Here is an 18,957-nt window from a genome sequence, read left to right as displayed (position 1 = left end):
ATGTCATACTGAAGACTGGAGTAATGATGCTAAAAAATAAAAACAGCTTTGCCATCACAGGACTAAAATTTTAAATATATTCAAAGAGAAAACAGTTATTTTAACTGTAATAATATTTCATATATTACTGTTTTATTGATCAAATGAACGCTGACTCAAAATATGAGAGACCTCTTTCAAAAAAAAAAAAAAAAAAAATTTTTACTGACCCCAAAATTTTGAACAGTAGTGTACCTCAGACTTGAAGGCTTAAAAATATATATAATGGGACAAATTGGTTGTGTGTAATGCACTAAAATTAAATGTAAATTTACTAGTTTCCATAAAGAGATTTTTTTTTTTTTTTTGTATAGGCAGAGAAAGTCAGTAAAGTTACAAGACTGTGCACTTTATTTATCGTTCATCAAGAGAACATCAAATACTTTCCTTTAATGTATACTGTAATAAAATAGGACTAGAAATGCATGCAACAAAAAGGCCAGGACAACAAAAATAATTCAATTCTCAACAATAAACTGCAACTCATTTTCAATCCACCAGTGTTGGCACTACAAAGCATTGTTTAACAAAAAGTAAGGCTGGCATTGATACAACACTAGCAATAACTAAACTGTAAACCTTTTTTCTTCTCTTACAATCGCATTTAAGAGGTATTCAGACACTGCATATGCCAATGCTACTGTACTGTATTTTATACTAAGAAACAGAAAGAAAGAAAAAAAAAAAAGAGGGTCTAATCGGCTTGTATTTGGTCAGTGCATTTGTCATGCACTGAGGAGCCACAGGCTCTTCCAAACAGATCATAATCAAAGGCACTAAAGCTTTACAAAGCAAAGATCAACAGGCCAGCACTACACTGAGAATGATGGGCACCAAAGAAATAGATCACATGATCTGAAAGTACCACAGAGGATGTTCTGGACTCATTTCCTTGAGATATTCATCACATAAAACTGAGCTACCTGGAGCTTTTCTGCTTTTGCACATGTAGCTTTGATTTGAAAATGAATGGGGTGAATCGTTTGCGATCTGGCAAAATGAATCCATTTCAAAAGCCAACGAGAGCGTCGCACTGACATGATCTAGGGGCGAGATTGAAACATTGTTCGCTGATGATGGGATAAGGGGAAAATTATCTTTGAACACATTTAAAGTGTACTCACAACACTCTGGATTCACAATCATCAAGTCTTACAGCTATTATGACATTTATGTAACAAGACAGTACCAAACTGCCATCCACACTCATCAATCATCACCAACTTCGCATGTGTTTGAACACTGTACGGCTCAAACTATGCAGATTCAAGTCTTTCCATCAAACGCAACTAAGTCTCATCTGTTGGTCTTGATGAACTTTTGCGTCAAAATCCGAAAAGAATTAAAAGTGCAAACAAATACGTACTTAGAAATGATAAATCACATTTATTGAACTTAAAAATAAAAAAGGGGAATATTTTTCACACGTTATAGACCATATTTTCCCAACACCTAAGGCTGCTATTAACAATGCATGAATAAACACCTGCTTTTGAGATTCAGAAGTTGGTCTTTCCTTTAAGAAATGTAAGGCAGTTGTCCAATTAACGAATAAAAAATAACTTCTGGCAGTCAGTCGACTTTTTTTTTTTTCCTTAAAAACCATTAAATACCCATTAAAATGAGCTTTTTGTGCTACTGACGGTTAAATAGCAAAAATAATTCAATAATTTACTACTACATTATTTTAATTTAGCTCTTGGTTTCTGTGTTTATATGTTGACATCTTTTCCCCAATTTAAATGACTGTGTTAAGTGGGAAATTATTAATTTCCATTAAAGACACAGCTTTGTAAATCCACAGATGTATCTCCCAAACACACACACACACACGCAGATAAAGAAACAAGAAAACAAAAAAAACAGGTTAGAAAAGTCTATACGACCATCACAGATCAACATACTCAGTGTCATACACAGAAGTACCGAATATATATATTTATATATATATTATGTTTCAAAAACCCACAGGAGATGTGCATATTATTATTTGAGCTGTGTTCTATGAACCAAGGAGCATTCAAACTGAAGGACGGCCTGTTGCGAGATCATATCTACGGTTTGCACGGCACTAAGAGCCCATTTTGAGCGGATTTCATGGCTTCCATTATAACAATGTTCTCCAATTATAACATTGTTCTCCAAATGTTCCATCCTCTGATACAGCCCACTCTGGATTTAGTTACTTTTGTTATTTCAGTTACTAATCAGTAGAAATTGGCGGTGGGGCTGGACGGGATGGAGAGCGTTTGTTAAATGGGGGCGTCGCCGAAATGTTTTAGCCGGATACGTTGGATGTAGCTGACAGGGCTGTAGTTTGAATGAGCAGGGCTGTAGTTTGAATGAGCGGGGCTGTAATTGGAGTGTGCTGGGCTGTAGCGTCCAGGGCTGCAGACGTCCGGTGAGCCCATGTGACGAGCTGGGCTGAAACGGCCCACGGGGGACATCAAACCACTCGCTGGAGAGCCAGGGGTGACTGAGTGAGCCCTGAACTGGCTCTTGTACACTGCAGGAGTCTGCCAGCTGAAAACATAAATACAGATCTATTAGTGGACATCAATATTTGTCACAAGATGTTCTCAAGAGGGATCTTTAAAAAAAAAGCCTATCATAGACAAACAGGATTTTTCTTGCTCTTTGAAAATAAAAGAATATACACTATTGTTTAAAAGTTTGGGCTTGTTGAATAGTTCACCTAAAAATGAAAAGTATCCCATAATTTACCCACCCTCAAGCCATCCTAGGTTTATATGTCTTTCTTCTTTCAGCCGAACACAATCGCAGTTATATATAAAAAATATCCTGGCTCTTCCAAGCTTTATAATGGGAGAGAATGGTACCATTTTTTGAAGCCCCAAAAAGCACATCCATCCATCATAAAAATAATCCATACGACTCCAGGGGGTTAATAAAGGCCTTCTGAAATGAAGCGATGGATTTTTGTAAGAAATATCCATATTGATAACTTTATAAACTATAATAACTGGCTTCCAGTATGCAAGTCTAGTTCCGGTCAAAGAGTGACCTCTGACCCGACGCAAGACATACTGATGAACGCGGAAGCGCAGAGAATGGAGCAAAACAAAACACCGGTCACAAATTAGAAGACTAAAATGAGAATGTTTAAAGAGAAATGTTGGAGCAGCTTGAGTTTGTTGGCCAGCCCTATTTGTTTGAACTGCGCGAGGCGTCTACTCTCACCTAAGCTCACGCTACGCCAACATCATACACTCTCTCATGAACGCACAGATGGCCATTAGCAGAAGCCAGTTATTATAGTTCATAAAGTTTTAAATATTTTTCATCAAAAAACTCATCTCTTCGCCTCACATGGCCTTTATTAACCTCCTACAGCCGTATGGATGGATGGATGTGCTTTTTTGAGCTTAATATTATATATATATATATATATATTTTATATGTGTTTGGCTGAAAGAAGAAAGTCATATACACCTAGGATGGATGGAGGATGAGTAAATTACGAGTAAACTATCCCTTCATTATTTTTTTTAAACGTTTTTGAAAGAAGTCTCTTTTGCTAACCAAGGCTACATTAATTTGATCAAAAAAAAAAAAAAAAAAAAAAAAAAAAGGATGATTCTTCAGAAATTCTAATATGCTGATTTGGTGCCCAAGAAACATTTATTATCAATGTTGAAAACATTTGTCCTGCTTAATATTTTGTGGAAAACTATGATACATTTTGTGATAATAGAAAGTTCAAAAGAACAGCATTTATTTAAAATAAAGCTTTTTTGTTACTTTTGATCAATTTAATGCATCCTTTCTGAATAAAAGTATTAATTTAAAATACATTTTTGAACTGTATTATAATGTACAGTGCAGATTATCTTCATTTCTAACTTTCACTAGTGAGCTACACATACCTACCTTTGCATTTCTAAGTGGGAGAATGCCTGAATTGTGCTCTTCCATTTGTGAATGCTGGGATATTTCAGAGGGTCAACATCTGTGACTCCTAAAGCTGACAAAACCTCTCTGTCCAACTTGGTGGGTGAATCACTGAAAATTAAAGGAGGAGTGAATGAGTGAAAGCCAAAAACTTGACCTTTCCATTTATTGTAGACAGATTATAGTTCCTAGAATATATCCGTACACTGTATAAACTAGGACCTAAAAAGATTCCCCTCCCATTTCTTTTATAACAAATAGTGAGTAAAGGAGTGTTTTTACTTTCAGAAAATGTGACAAAAAGAGGAGACATGCATCTTGACAATTTTTGTGAAAAAAGTGTGTATTTGCTCAAGAAGACACGAAAGAGAACTCAATTCAGTTCTCGCGTGCTGTCTGTGTGCACGTTTCAGTCAAGACTTAAACATGTGAAAATGATTAACTTTCTTGAGGAAGCAGAACTGGCCCGATTGTACAGATAGGTGATTATAGTTTTAGGGGAACTGAGACGACAGGGCCTAAAAAGGGCCTGGAACCACTACAAGAGCCTTACTATTTCATTCTACTATTTTTCTAGTCTAGAAATCACAATTTAGAAATTCTAATATATACTGCCGGAAATATCACAGTGATCACAGGCTCCTCTCACCCTTCAATGAAGAGTCTTTTCGCCACTCTGGGAGGGGTCCGCAGTATGAAGTCCTGAGAGCCGTCAAGTGATCTGTAGGAGCTGGAAGACCCTGAGGAGCTGAGGTCTCTTCCCCCATGATCCCAGGACTTTGATCTGGCACATATTGTGCGCTCACCCCCTGAGGTCTCTATAGTCTGTTGGTTCATATGTTCTAACCTCTCACTGGACAGAAAGTATTCATCTGAACTTGCACTGGACCTCCCATCTACTTCATTTCTTCTCTCCACTCCATCATTCTCAGCTGCTCGTAACACAGACGTCCTGTCTTTCTCAAACACGGAGTCATCATCCGAGGACAACGAGAGGCGGCCCAGTCCCGAGGTGAGCTCTGTGGCCTGGGCGTCTCTGTGGCGTTTCCCTCCACTCCTTCTTCTCTCCCTGTTTGTCCTCTCTGGCTCATCCAGCAAAGACATCCTCTCAAACTCAGCCATTAGGTTCGAGATGGGCGACAGCATGCAGGAACTAGAGGAACTGCAGATGCGAGGGGACATTTTGTCCCCGTTTGGAGTCCTGTCCCCGGGGCCCTGTTCGCACAGGCCATTTTTACTGCTGGAGATCAAGGATTTCTCAGAGAGCAGTAAATCCTGCTCTGCCGCTACCTCTATGAGGTCAGCACTGTGGGAAACTGGTAGGATGTGAAATTCAAGCCCCCCTACTGCCCCCTGCAGGCCATCTTTGGAGCACACAGAAGAAATACTGGTGAGTGCAGCGTTCTGCCTGTTCTTGATCTCCTCCAGGCTGATGTCATCACCCTCATCCAGAAATGCCCCCACAGAGATGGAGTTACAGAACTTCTTCAATTTGCCTGAAATTTAAAAGAGGACATTTCATGGAGTGAAGGAATTCCCTTGGTCTTCAAAATCAAAAAGTTTAATGTACAATGCAAACATACTTTAACATTTAACAAGTTCCTTCCCCAGTCCCCAATATATATAATATTGAATAATCACATGATGTACATATTAATAAAATCATTTTACATGCAAGCCAGTAAAGTAATCAAGTCACAATTTACATATTGAAATCTTAAAATGTACAATAGCAAGCAATGATCTCTATTTAAGTATAATTTTTGTATATACATTATTTACACACATTCATATACACACACAATGTACCACTATTCAAATGTTTGGGGTTGTTTTTGAAAGAAGACTCATGCACACCAAGGCTGCATTTATTTTATCAAAAATACAGTAAAAAAATAACATTGTGAAATTACTACAATTTAAAATACTGTTGTCTTTTTTAAAATGTCATTTATTTCTGTGATAGCAAAGCTAAATAGCAAAACCGCTTAATATTTTTATGAAAATCACAATAATTTTTTTTAGGATTCTTTGATGAACAGAAAGTTCAAAAAAAGATAAATTTATTTGAAATAGAAATCTTTTCATTATAAATGTGTAGACTGTCAATTTAATGCACCCTGCATGGGGAATTTTTCTTCAAAATTACTTGGAATCAGCATTGTTTCAGAATATTTCTGGTTATTAATTTTGATATTAGAATAGAACTGCATTTTGTTTAGGGAGCAATGTTCTTTTGAAACAACACCAATGTCTATATTAACAACTTTACAGTTTAAATAATACAAATTATATATTTTTTTATAATATGATAAAGCTCATTTCAGCCTAATAAATGATTATTCATGTTATAAAGTGCCCCTGTTATGCCATTTTGAAGGTTGTAGGTCTCCTACAACAGGAGTACATGCATCCAAGGTACCAAAAAAACAAACAAACAAAAAAAACACTTTAATTTTCTCATAATATATATTGCACATCACCTCATTTTTCAAAGGACCTGTTTAGGGCTGGGCGATATATCGCATGAGATTGTCACGCGCATTTCGTCAGTAAAGCCGGTTCCCTGATTACCGCTAAATCGCCATCACCTGCTTTCAAATGGAGCGGCATTTAATAGACAGAGCCGTAGTTCACTGACAAGCTGCGCAATATCGCGTTCATTATCGAAGGCGATTCATCTGCGATATGAACGCGATATTGCGTAGCTTGTCAGTGATCTACGGCTCTGTCTATTAAATGCCTTTCCATTTGAAAGCAGGTGATGGCGATTTAGCGGTAATCAGGGAACTGGCTTTACTGACGAAATGCGCGTGACAATCGCATGCGATATATCGCCCAGCCCTAGACCCGTTTACACCTGATATTAAGATGTGTTTTGGTCGATCGGATCACAAGTAGATAAGATAGACACATTCCTGTTTACACCTGGTGCATTAATCCGTCTCTTTTGACCACTTTCATACACTTCTGTCCTGATTTCTTGGAGGGGAGGGTCTATGGAAGGGTAAATGTATGGGCTTTTTCAAATCTCTTCGATTTAAATGGACAAACTAAGTTCAATCAATTTACATATGAACGTGCCCAGAGACGAAGAAAAAACATACGGAGAGCAGCAGCTTTCGTTTCTGCAAGAAAGACCACGCCGAATGCGGTGAGTGCATGTTAAAAATCAGGAGCCGTGAGAGAACATTGTTCTTCGTACATATTTGGTCTTCAAACCAAACTTGGGTCTTCAGCCGACAAAGTTTAAATCCCATCTGGCTAGCGCACTTCCCATAATGTTTATGCATTAGGTCAGTAGATGGAGAGTAGGCAGTCTTTTGTGGCTGTTCGAACGCATTCAACCACCTGTATTTATTGCCATCCACTAGTGATCCAATCCACCAAAACGCATCTTAATACCAGGTGTAAACAGGGCCAAAAAGCCTGAAAAGAGTTTAAAGACTCTCTAAACACCTCCTTTCCACGAGCCTACTCTGCTCTGATTGGTCAGATGGCCCAGTCTGTTGTGATTGGTCTACCACTTACAGTGTGTCGGAAACAAAATGACTATTGAATTTCAGCTCTGGAGGCTTCCTCAGCACTTGATACACAGTGATACGAACAGTAACGATGGCATCAGTTTTACCGTATCAATTCCAGTGCGAGTCCCTATTCTTTTGAAGTGCATGCAAAATGGATTCACAACACTGAAAAAAGTCGACAACATGAACCGATCTCTTCGAGGCCTCAGCTACAATGACAGTGTTTGAGAGCAGAGCGAAGAAGACCATAGGCTGGCATTATGCAAATTTGTTACATAGTTATGGAGATATGTAGCAGGAAGCGAGACTGGAATTGCAGGCGACTCGGTTTGGCAGTTCAGAATCGATTCTTTCTTTTAGGAGACAACTTTATTTGTCGTGCACTTTGTTTTTTGAAAGTTTGTGGTCCTTTTACATCCAAAAACAGCTATATTACACACTTTATGAAAGGTAATCTTCAAAAGGGCATAATAGAGGCACATAATTTGTCTGCATAAAAAAAGCAGATGGGCTAAATGAAAATGTAAATTTACTTTCGGACAGTGGAAATGTAAAAATACACAAAGCATACAGAGTTAATATGAAAAGAAAATACAACCAAAACGTTTGTGAAGAGTCAGTTCATACCAAATAAAAACTTGTCAGATTTGCATGAATCACATGAATGGCCTATTTTAATGTCAGAACAGCAAATGTGCCAAACGTCTGCAGGTATGTTAAGAGTCAGCGGTCTTACCTGGAGATGGGGTTTTAAACCTGTTGCTGGTTTCATTCTCTCCAGCCTCCTCATGAGCGCGCTCCCTAAAGTCCTTTTTACTGAGGTATTCTTCAAGCACTTTCAGGCCTTCATTTGACTGCAGGTCCACAAAACTATCCAGGAAATCCCAATACTCTGCCCAGGGATGACCGAGCTCATGGGCCAGATCTCTGCTCACACACAGGACACCAATATCTAATCAATGCTTAATGCTCTATTACTGCCAAAACAACACATAATGAGTGTCTGTGATATACAAGTAATGTGTAGCTCCTTTAAATTATATCTTAGCACTGACCTGCCAACTCTTTCTGCACCACGGTCTGGGTCGGACTTTAAGATGTTGTGGAAATGGTCTGCCCGTTCTCTGGGAGGAGTCTTCCATGCCCGTCTGAACTCATCCGCCTATAACAACGCAATGGTTTTTATTCATAGACAAATCTGATAAGGTCATAATACATAAAACATCTGACAGCACAAAACTTAAAAATACAACAACAACAACAAAAACTCACTTTAGATGGACTCAAAGGCCCAGCAAAGGCCCTGACTGCCATAACTGGATCCTTTGGGCTTCTGGGTAACCGTGGTGACAGGTTTTCCATTGGCTCAGGGGACCAAGGTGTACCAATCACAGGCTGGGAGGAGTTATCAGTGGCTCTCAATAAAGGGATGTATAATCGATCTGTTGCCAATCAGATATCAGGTGTTAGATTATGGATTCTAACTAATCTACATTTTTAAAATGTATTAATACAAAAGAATATATCATTGGCTTACCTTCTAAATATTCATTTATTTTCTGTTTGACCTCCTGAATTTTACCCTTTTCTTTCATTCTTTCACAAATGACCTAAATTAGAGGAATACAATGGATGACTGATAAAATTTGATATATTTCTTAGCACGAAAGCTAATGTATCAGGGTTGCCGTACCTCAGAGGGTTTCTGGTTGTACTTGTTCTTGCAGTTCTTGTCAATGTCTGGATGAGAACAGAGTATGTTCACCACCTCTGGGCAGCCAAATTTACACGCAAAGTGGAGAGGCGTCTCAAACCCCTATGAAACACAGGATACAGCATTCAGTTGGCATATTAGATATCATATGCATGTACCAGACAAAAAAAGATGTTCAAAATATTGGCGTCTAAATAACGTTGGCTTTAAAAATATCGTCTTTATCAAATTCTGAGGCAGCACTGAATGTATTGTCCACACAAAAGGCAATACCACAATGCATTGTGAAGTTTTGAATCCAAGATGGAAACTTGGACATTTTTATATTTTAAAATATTTTATTCAGAAATTAAAAATACCTGTAAGAACAAATTTTACACAATATTTTTGTGCTTATCAGAGTATGTTCACGTAATTACCAGATAATAATAACTCAGATGTTCTACTCTGAGCTGTTCACGTCCTCAAACTCAGAATTATGCGTTTCTATGGAAACAATATTAACGTCAAAATGAATACATGTAATTTATACAAGTAACAGTTACTATGCAAATGCATTATTAATAAACTTTAAAAAATAAACTTTTAAAAGTTTATTTAGCGGGACATTAGTTATCCAACGCTTTTCTAGCTACATCAACCTGTATTGTACATTTTGTCGTTTATTTTCAGATTAATTTTCCAATATTAAGACATTTATAATAGTCAATTACTGGAATTTTTTAAAATAAATATGAGAACTACATTTTACTGCTAAAGCTGGTACCATTTTCAGTGTTTCTGCCATTTTTTTTACCAGTTGTTTAAATGATGGTAATTCCGACATTGCATAAACACACCTATAGTATATAGTATAAGTGAATGACTGTGTGAGTGACCATTAATGGCGTTAATGCCCATTTCAGTCACTATTACACTACTATATACACACTACTATAATTAGAAGGCTACCTCAACTCTCATATATTATGTTCGAACAGTTAAAAAATAAAGACGGATTAAGAAGTAGTAGCACTTACAGCTTTATCTGGCGTATTGAGGTACAGGTCTACGATATATCGGATGCGTTTCTGCAGCATGCTCTCCTGGTCATCTGGGTACATAAGACGCATGAAATCTGGGTTCTCAAGAGTGTCCAACAGGATCTGAACAATGCCTGGCTGGTTCTCCTTAGCAGCCACATGCATCACGTTATACCTGCAGCCCTCCTGCAGTCACATTACAGTAGAGAAACATTTAAAACAACAACATTCAGAGATTTTAGAGAAGCTGGTATGAATACGTGGAGGAACACGCTTAAAGTCAACATGAAACGGAAGTCGCGATGGTCTTTTCTTCCCTATTGTGACGTATATCTGAGTGAAACAGCTTCTCGAACAAGAAAGAAAAAATGTAGGGCGGGACTTGATTTTGACCAATGGGAATTGATTGGATTGTTGTCGTTTGCTTTTGCTGCGATCTCATGTGAGTGACAGGTTGTCCCGTCCTTGTGCCAGTAAACACATCAAAGAAGAGAAGAGATGTCATTGCAAGAGGGAGAGGAAGTTTTTTTGATTCAAAATTATGAGGGCACATGAATTTTAATATAAAATAAATAATGACTTGCACAGATAAATCATTATTGTAAATACTGCAATATTCCATGAAAAAATAAGAAATGCCCATTTAGATTTCATGGTGACCTTAAAAGTATACAGCCAACTTCATTTATAGTAAAAACGGTGCGTGTGAAAATATTTGGGATTTGTAAATAAATAACTTAATATTAAGAAATACCAGGCCAGTTTCAAAATAGACTTTGAACTTTGCAAAGAAGCCAATAGCTCACCATATCAATTGGAAAAAGAACCAAAACAAACAGATCATGGTACAAAAGCTCTCACCTGGACTACAGTTGGGTTGTCCCCTGACCCAATGAGGTAACGAGGGTTGCTCCAGACCAGCTCAGTAAAGGCCATCTCGTCTCCCTTCTCCACGGCCTTCCTTAGCTTGGCCGTCAAATCTTGTGTCCGAGGGCTCTTAAAACTGTTTGCCTTTTCCCTGTTGATTGTGTCTGACTCCATCATAGATGGGTGGTCTGGTTTAGGGAATTTAACACACACACACGATGATTAGCTTAACATATTTATACTTCAGAAATTATTTTATAATATTTATGTATTTATAATCTAATACATCAATTTTGAAACATGGTTAAAACTAATTAAAATTAGTTTCAACTAAGTATAAATTAAAAGTATAAAATAAATTGATTTTTCAAATGGGCTTTACATCTGAAATAATGGAGATGTTCTTCACCTTTGTTAAACACCAGGCCAGGTTTGACGGGAGAAACACAGGGAGTGTTTTTACTAGGCGAAGGGTAGTAGTCACATATGCCTTTGGCAAACTTCTCAGCATCCTCACGATTGGAGAAAGCTTTAAACCGAGCCCCCTTCATCATTTTAACGGCCTGCAAAGCCTCTTTCTTATCTATGTACACATGGGCTCTCTCTACAAAGTCAGAGGAAAAGAAAATCAGTCTTAGACCAACATAACAGGTTTCAGTCATCTCTATATGCATGTAAAAGACTATTGTACTCACAACTCTACAGTATTTGTGCTGATAACCAATTGCAGAGGGTACAAAAATGTTACACAACGGTTAAAAACCAACACACATTTTAGGTTACCTGAGAAAATGTTTTTTTACAATGCTTTGTTAAAGGGTTAGTTCACCCAAAAAAGAAAATTTTGTCATTTATTACTTACCCTCATGCCGTTCCACACCCGTAAAACCTTCGTTAATCTTCGGAACACAAATTAAGATATTTTAGTTGAAATCCGATGGCTCTGTGAGGCCTCCATAGGGAGCAATAACACTTCCTCTCTCAAGATCCATAAAGGTACTAAAAACATATTTAAATCGGTTCATGTGAGTACAGTGATTCAATATTAATATTATAAAGCGACGAGAATATTTTTTGAGCGCCAAAAAACAAAACAAAATAACGACTTATTTAGTGATGGCCGATTTTAAAACACTGCTTCAGGAAGCTTCGGATCATAAATGAATCAGCGTATCGAATCTGCTGTTCGGAGCGCCAAAGTCATGTGATTTCAGCTGTTTGCAGTTGGACACCCGATCTGAATCATGATTCGATACACTGATTCATTTGTGCTCCGAATCTTCTTGAAGCAGTGGTTTGAAATCGGCCATCACTAAATAAGTTGTTATTTTGTTTTGTTTTTGGCACACCAAAAATATTCTCGTCGCTTTATAATATTAATATTATATCTTGGATCTTGAGAGAGGAAGTGTCATTGCTCCCTATGGAGGCCTCACGGAGCCATCGGATTTCAACTAAAAAATATCTTAATTTGTGTTCCGAAGACTAACGAAGGTTTTACGGGTGTGGAACGGCATGAGGGTAAGTAATAAATGACAGAATTTTCATTTTTCGGTGAACTAACCCTTTAACTGTACATGTCTTACATAACATGAAAAAAATGAAACAGTTACACTGAGATGGTTTGGGATAACCATAATGTGTTTTTGTATCGTCAATTATTGGCTACAGACAGCATTAAAACATCAACATTTAATGTTTATTTATTACTTATGAATTTTCAAGATTGTCTATATCAGGGGTCTTCAAACTTTTTAATGGCAAGAAGCCCTAAACAATCCTCTTGTGAGATCAATTCTTTATTAGGCTTATAATATAATATAATATAATATAATATAATATAATATAATATATCAGTTTAAATGCATCAATTAGTTTTAATACTATATTTCCATAATATTATAATAAGAAAATAAAAAGCATTTAAACAGATCTATTAGCTAAATATTTTCTAGAAAAGTGAACATGTAAATTTTTTACAGTTATCTAAACATCCCTGAAGACCCCACACACAAAAATCTATTTAAACTGATGCATGTAACTGAGGTAGCATGCTACACCTGTGTTGGGTGTAATTGTAAATATCTCTGAGTTTTGTTACCGTGAAGTGCTCATCATCTGTTATTTCCACCACTTAATCAAGCCACTCTTCTTTAAAACATGATGACATTTTGTTTCATATCTTTTGCATATCCTCTCATATTGAGCTTTATAAAAGTATTCATACAGCGACTGATTTGGCTCACATCATTCTCTTTCTATGAAATCAGTTCTAACTCAACAGCGATTGACCAGAACACTGCAATTATTTCTCATTTACTAGATTACAATCAAATGGATTTCCCCACACATTACGTCTGTCCTCTGCACGGCATTTTATTTTTTCAGAAGTGCACGTAATATTTTGTCTAAAGTAAAGGTAAAAATGCTTACCATTCCTAGCCAGTACATCCTCCCACAAAGGACACACCCCGTAGAAGAAGGTGGGTGACACCTGCGCAGTTTTAGAGGGAGTCTGTGCCTCCAACTGTGAATTCTCCACATTACAGGGGCACACTGTTCTACTCAGAGCCTCCTCCTCCGGCGGGTTAAGGCCCATGCCGTACCCAAAATCTCCATCCTCGCCTGTGACCGGATCTGGAGTTGCTGATGTGGCACAGGGTGCCACTAAACTCCCAGAGCCTTCCAACGAGGCACTGTTCCCATTGCTGCCATCAGGCTCGGTAAGTCCAGCATTCTCCACTAGAGCCCTGGCAAGCTTACGCTCAAATATGGCTCTTGTCGTGGCAGTGATGGGGCCACACTTCAAATTGGCTTTGATGATCTCCTCCCTCAACTCGTCAGCAGTGAGATCTTTCAACCTGCTCAGGACCGCGTCCATGCTTCTGCTGCTTTGGCTACCTGATAATAAAAAAACACATTTAGGGTTACAAAAAGAAATGGGTATGAAAGCACAAATGCAGAAAAGGACTGTATAATGTGGCAATTATATGTCTCACGCTGTTGATCTCATCCGCTGGAACTGCTGCATGATTTTTTCCCCTGAAACCAGTTCAGTGCAAGTTAAGGTGTTTAGGGGTTAGTATTTGTTGTATCATTGTGCAGGCCATCAACACTGTGACTGAAATGACCAATGAAACCCTTACAATCCACTGTGGGACGGAGTTTGCGCTGAACTGGTTTGGGGTAAAAAAAATTATGCAGGACAGCTTGCAAAGATATGCCTTGTCCAAATACCCACACTTGCGGTCTTGGCCACTTGAGAGCTTGTGCATGCGACAGGAAGTAAGTGTGCAAGACTGTCCCATGTCTTATAAATGCCCAAGTGCAGTGCCCTTAATGCACACTAAACCCACACTATCTTGAATACCGCTTCTGAGCCAAGCGCCAAGGCTAAGCGTATCCCATCATGCATTATGTTCGGGAACTCAAAATCGCGAGATGTCAAGGAAAACATACGACTGCAATTTAAATTAATTATATATTACATATAATTAGGAAGTAACATATAAAGTGTTGCACATTTTATTGATGCAAAGATGGGTAGGCTATGTGCATTTTGTACATCATTTGCAACTGCTTTTTATCATTTAAAGCATAATTTTAAAATTGTGTCTTCTGTTAGTTACATAGCAACCACTGAACAGACATTTAGAAGTGTATTTTAAAATGCAAAGTATTGAAAATAATAATAATAATAATAATAATAATAATAATAATAATAAAAGAAGCTATAAACGCTTGCATTTTTTGCAAGACTATAAGTGTGCCCCAACGGGTAATCAAAAGTTCTGCACACACTTGCGGTCTTCACGCCCACTTGAACACTTGAGCAAAATACAGGAAATACGTCATGTAAGTAGACAAGTGGTCAAGTGCAAAGACCGCAAGTAGGGGTGTAACGATACGCTCAGGTCACGATACGATACGTATCTCGATACGGAGTTCACGATACGATACGTATCACGATATTTTGAACAAAATGAAACTGAAATTCAAACAAGATTTATTAAAAAAACATGAACAAATTTCAATAATTTTCCTTGTTGTACATACAAGATCACATTTCAATAAAATAAATAAATATAAAATTTTAATAAAAACCTTCTGTATTCAAATTAACAGCTGAATAGGGCTGTCTGTCACTGAAAAAAAATGTTAAATTTAACATGAACTTAGAATTATGAATAGGGGCCGTTCACATATCGCGTCTAAAAACGCGTGGAAGGCGCGGCCGCACCGCTTCTCCTTCTTTCCAAAGCGCTTGCGCTCCCGTGGCGTCGGTCGTTGCTATGCAACCATGAACTGAGCTCTCCAAGAGGATCAGGATGTTTCTGCTAAGGATAAATGATTTCTAGCCCTTGCATTAGTTTTACTACGAGATATATTGATGGAGATAAGATATAAAAACCACCATGTACAGCTATGATCAGCTGTTCGGCTGAGCTTTTGATGTTTTGTTACGGAAAGGCCATAGCTGATCGGTTGATTCTTGTCACACGACCTGCGGTGCGCTTGCGGCATTCTGAGAAGTTGAGAATTGCATGCGCGTCGCGACCGCGTTGATCCCATTATGAGCGCGCTTGCCGCGCGGCTACATTTGAAAATAATAACTGACTTGCACGCGGAAAAGACGCAATATGTGAACGGCCCCACAGAACTTCTTAAAGCAAAGCATCGCAAGCGTCTTTTGCTTTTCTGTGAGCACAGCTGTTCCTGTGCACTGCGGTGAAAGAAAGCCACGACTTTTCTCACGCGACCATGCAAGAGACTGACATGAGAAACGTTTAAACCTGCTTGCAAGATTCAATGTGTGCCCGAAACACTTACTGAACTAGAGAGCTGATTGAGACACACCATCTACGATAAATCGTTACACCCCTAATACTTATAGTAATTTAAAAATGTGGTAGCATTGGATCTGGACAGGAAGGATAACTCTGGGAGTTGGAAGGGGTGTGTCGCGATTCTGCCTTCTCACATCGCGATACAGGTTCGTGGACCTGCGTATCGCGATTTCGGTTTCATATCGCATATCGTTACAGCCCTAACCGCAAGTGTGGGTATTTGGACAGGGCAATAGTATAACACAGGTAGGGCACTTTGTGTAATGTTCTGCACACTCTAATAGTGGTTTTGAGAAATAATTTACTTCCTTCTTTTATTGCTAAGCTATCACATAAAATATGCATGAACAATAAACGCAAATGTACAGACTGAATATAGTACATATAACTAGGAATGAAAAGCACCAATGATAAAATAACAAAATAATAATAATACTTAAAATGATACATTGGATCATTTAACCAGGTAAATTAAAAAGACAGCACAGGTTTAACATCTCAAGATCTTCTTTGAAGATGAAATAGCTTGGATATATTGCTAAAAAATTGTCAGAGACAATGAAAATGGACTTCTGATGACTGAATTTACTACAATGAATGTGAAATTTGGAGCAATAAAAGACTAATAATGAAATGCTCATTCTTTTGTTTTGAGCATGTGCTTAGACAGCACTGGGAAACAAAAAAAGCTCATTTTGGTTAATAAACAAAAATAAATACCAATGCAAAATAATTTTGTATGAGGACAATCCCACAAATATGAAGCGCTGTTTCACTAGAATCACCACAAAAACACTTGTGTCTATTTCTAATATAAACGTATTTATTGGTTCAAATCTATGTAGCAATTTAGAAGACACTTCCATTATTTTATTAGACATTATGTAAAGAAGAGGCATTTTTGTCTATCAACAAAGTAAACAAAGGTCTCCCAATATGACAAGGAACTGTTTAAATTACTAAACGCGGTATGACGTCGCGGCGCGTCATCGCGGCAGTTAAACTGACAGCATAAAGCTCCTTTACATTGTTAAAGATCAAAAACGTGCGACATCAAGTGCAGCTGCTCAAATCGTGGCACCGGTCACGTTTGAACTAAACTCCTCTAAATCTCATCCCCTGTGAGGCAAGCAAGCATCTGCAACATATAAAAGTTTATGGTAACCGAGGTGTCACGCCCAAACTACCATCCATTGTAGTTTTTGTCTGTATGTTAGATGATAAGATTAATGGAGATGACAGATCAGAACATGGATGATGAAAATGTCACCTGTCATTTCTGCAGCACTTACCATCTATCAGCTGAACAGTGAAGCCGTGCGTGATGTGAAAGCGCAGATGTGCATGTGTGATTTATTAAACGTTTATATGAGTGTGAATCGCGCGGACGCTCTGGAAGGGTCGCATTGTTTACAGCTCGGTTTGCGCATGCGCGTGGAACAGCCTGCGCATGCTCAGTACGCCGGTTCATGTGTTTCAAACGCCGGTGTCATGAGAAAGAGTCGGGTGCAAGGACTATCGATCTTGTGAGTCGGATCTTTGCAAAGAATCGAATGAACCGGTTCACGAAACTAATTTTAGGCTGAAATTTTTATTTTTTCCAAGAATTATATTCAAAATTAGATTAAATGTATTCATTTAAAATTCTCTACATGCGAATCAGTATTTGCAGAAATGTAAGAAAGATAAACACAAAATGTTTTACCATTTATCATTTACCCTGAAACTGTTACTTCGGTAAAGTTGGTTTTATATTCGCACATTCGGACATCCGTATTCAATAGTTAATCACACTACATTGGACATTCAGTGGACATTCACAAGTAAATATGCCATTAAAACAATACTTGCCTATTTTGATCGACTGTGAAAAATGTTGTAAGTTGACAATCGTTGGTTGTCAATATCATGTCGCTGCTTAAAATTCGCAAACATTAATTTATTGCACATTTATTGGAAAGTCTGAATTTATCAGAAGTCCGAATGTGCGAATATAAAACCAACTTTACCGAAGTGAAACTGTTTTACATGTACTTTGCCATTGTGTATTTTAACATTTTTATTTTATTTTAAACAAATTTATTAATAAGAACATGTAATATGCGACGCCGCTATGTCAGAAATTCCATCATTACGTAAAGGAATGACAGAATTGTTTGAAACGAACTGTTCAAAAGAACCGATTCGCGAAAGAGTCAGACTGTCCCATCAGTAATCACATATTAAAAGTCAATATCCGACATCCAGTAATATAATTACTATATTCAATGTAGCGTTTGTTAATCTCATCACGTGATATTAATTTAACATTTGACAGGTTGATTTTACTAATAAAGACGAAAAGGGAGATAAGCTGTGGAAGGGAGTGATTCAAAACTCAGCCTGATAACAGAATATAAATATTACCTCTGCTTCTTTCTGCAAATATGAAGGCTGCAGGTGGAGATGAGCTGCACACCAAGAGATCCTTACATGCTTAGTTTCCATACAGCCATGCCTATTGGCACTTAGAAGAGGAACAAATATCTCTCGCTCGATAATGGCTCGCTCTATACAAGAAGAGATATAATCATACACAACTGGAAAAATGAGGTTCACAGAAATCACGCCATTTGTTTCAAGTTAACGCCTGAGCAAAAATGTGCCTCCCGGAAGTGTCTCTCTCGCTCGTTGTGTCTTTACTTGTAAGTTACTTGAATTGGTTTTAGCACTAGCGCTCCCAAGCGTCTAACCTTGTGTATTTATTATACTAACATTAAGGAATCTTTTTCCGCAACGGAATAAAAATATAAAAAGGTAATTACAAATTTACATTTCTCAATTCTGATTAAAAAAAGACAGAATTGTCAGATTTAAAGCAAAACTTTGAAAAAAAAAAAAAAAAACGGGGGAAGGGGGGTCACAATGACCTTTATTATTATTATTTATTTATTTATTTATTTCGGGGCGGAAATGAATCTACTACTAATCAAGTCAAGGTAAAAAAAAAACGTGTAAAATACATAATGGAAATTTGCATACTGTGCAAA

The 18,957-nt window shown here is 37.7% G+C and overlaps 1 protein-coding gene across 2 annotated transcripts; it reads right to left on the bottom strand.

Moving 5' to 3' along the window:
- Window positions 1–372: 372 nt before the first annotated feature.
- ankle2 (ankyrin repeat and LEM domain containing 2) lies at window positions 373–18,607 on the bottom strand. Of its 2 annotated transcripts, none has more exons than XM_048188662.1 (13): window positions 18,335–18,607; window positions 13,515–13,982; window positions 11,491–11,685; window positions 11,076–11,269; window positions 10,212–10,400; window positions 9,172–9,294; window positions 9,016–9,088; window positions 8,751–8,920; window positions 8,534–8,640; window positions 8,215–8,405; window positions 4,601–5,447; window positions 3,931–4,062; window positions 373–2,562 (listed from the first exon to the last, which is right to left on the bottom strand). In XM_048188662.1, the coding sequence occupies exons 2-13, from the start codon at window positions 13,960–13,962 to the stop codon at window positions 2,292–2,294; spliced, it is 2,940 nt and encodes a 979-aa protein (XP_048044619.1). In that variant the 5' UTR covers window positions 13,963–13,982; window positions 18,335–18,607; the 3' UTR covers window positions 373–2,291. The 2 variants fall into 2 exon arrangements, with proteins under 2 accessions (XP_048044619.1, XP_048044620.1); XM_048188663.1 differs by lacking the exon at window positions 18,335–18,607 and adding an exon at window positions 17,221–17,373.
- Window positions 18,608–18,957: the final 350 nt, after the last annotated feature.

The sequence above is a fragment of the Megalobrama amblycephala genome, linkage group LG4, assembly GCF_018812025.1.
Source record: "Megalobrama amblycephala isolate DHTTF-2021 linkage group LG4, ASM1881202v1, whole genome shotgun sequence".
In the NCBI taxonomy this organism is placed as follows: domain Eukaryota; kingdom Metazoa; phylum Chordata; class Actinopteri; order Cypriniformes; family Xenocyprididae; genus Megalobrama; species Megalobrama amblycephala.
The sequence above is the reverse complement of the archived record's forward strand: the minus strand, read 5'-3'. Positions and strand labels throughout refer to the sequence as shown.

Bases quoted from the DNA above. Each gene is read 5' to 3' on its own strand.
- ankle2 (XM_048188662.1), bottom strand. From the start codon at position 13,962: ATGGACGCGGTCCTGAGCAGGTTGAAAGATCTCACTGCTGACGAGTTG. The intron at 5,448-8,214 runs GTAAGACCGCTG...TTTAAATTTCAG, and splicing joins GTTTAAAACCCCATCTCCAG to GCAAATTGAAGAAGTTCTGT. The intron at 2,563-3,930 runs GTAGGTATGTGT...TTATGTTTTCAG, and splicing joins TCCCACTTAGAAATGCAAAG to CTGGCAGACTCCTGCAGTGT.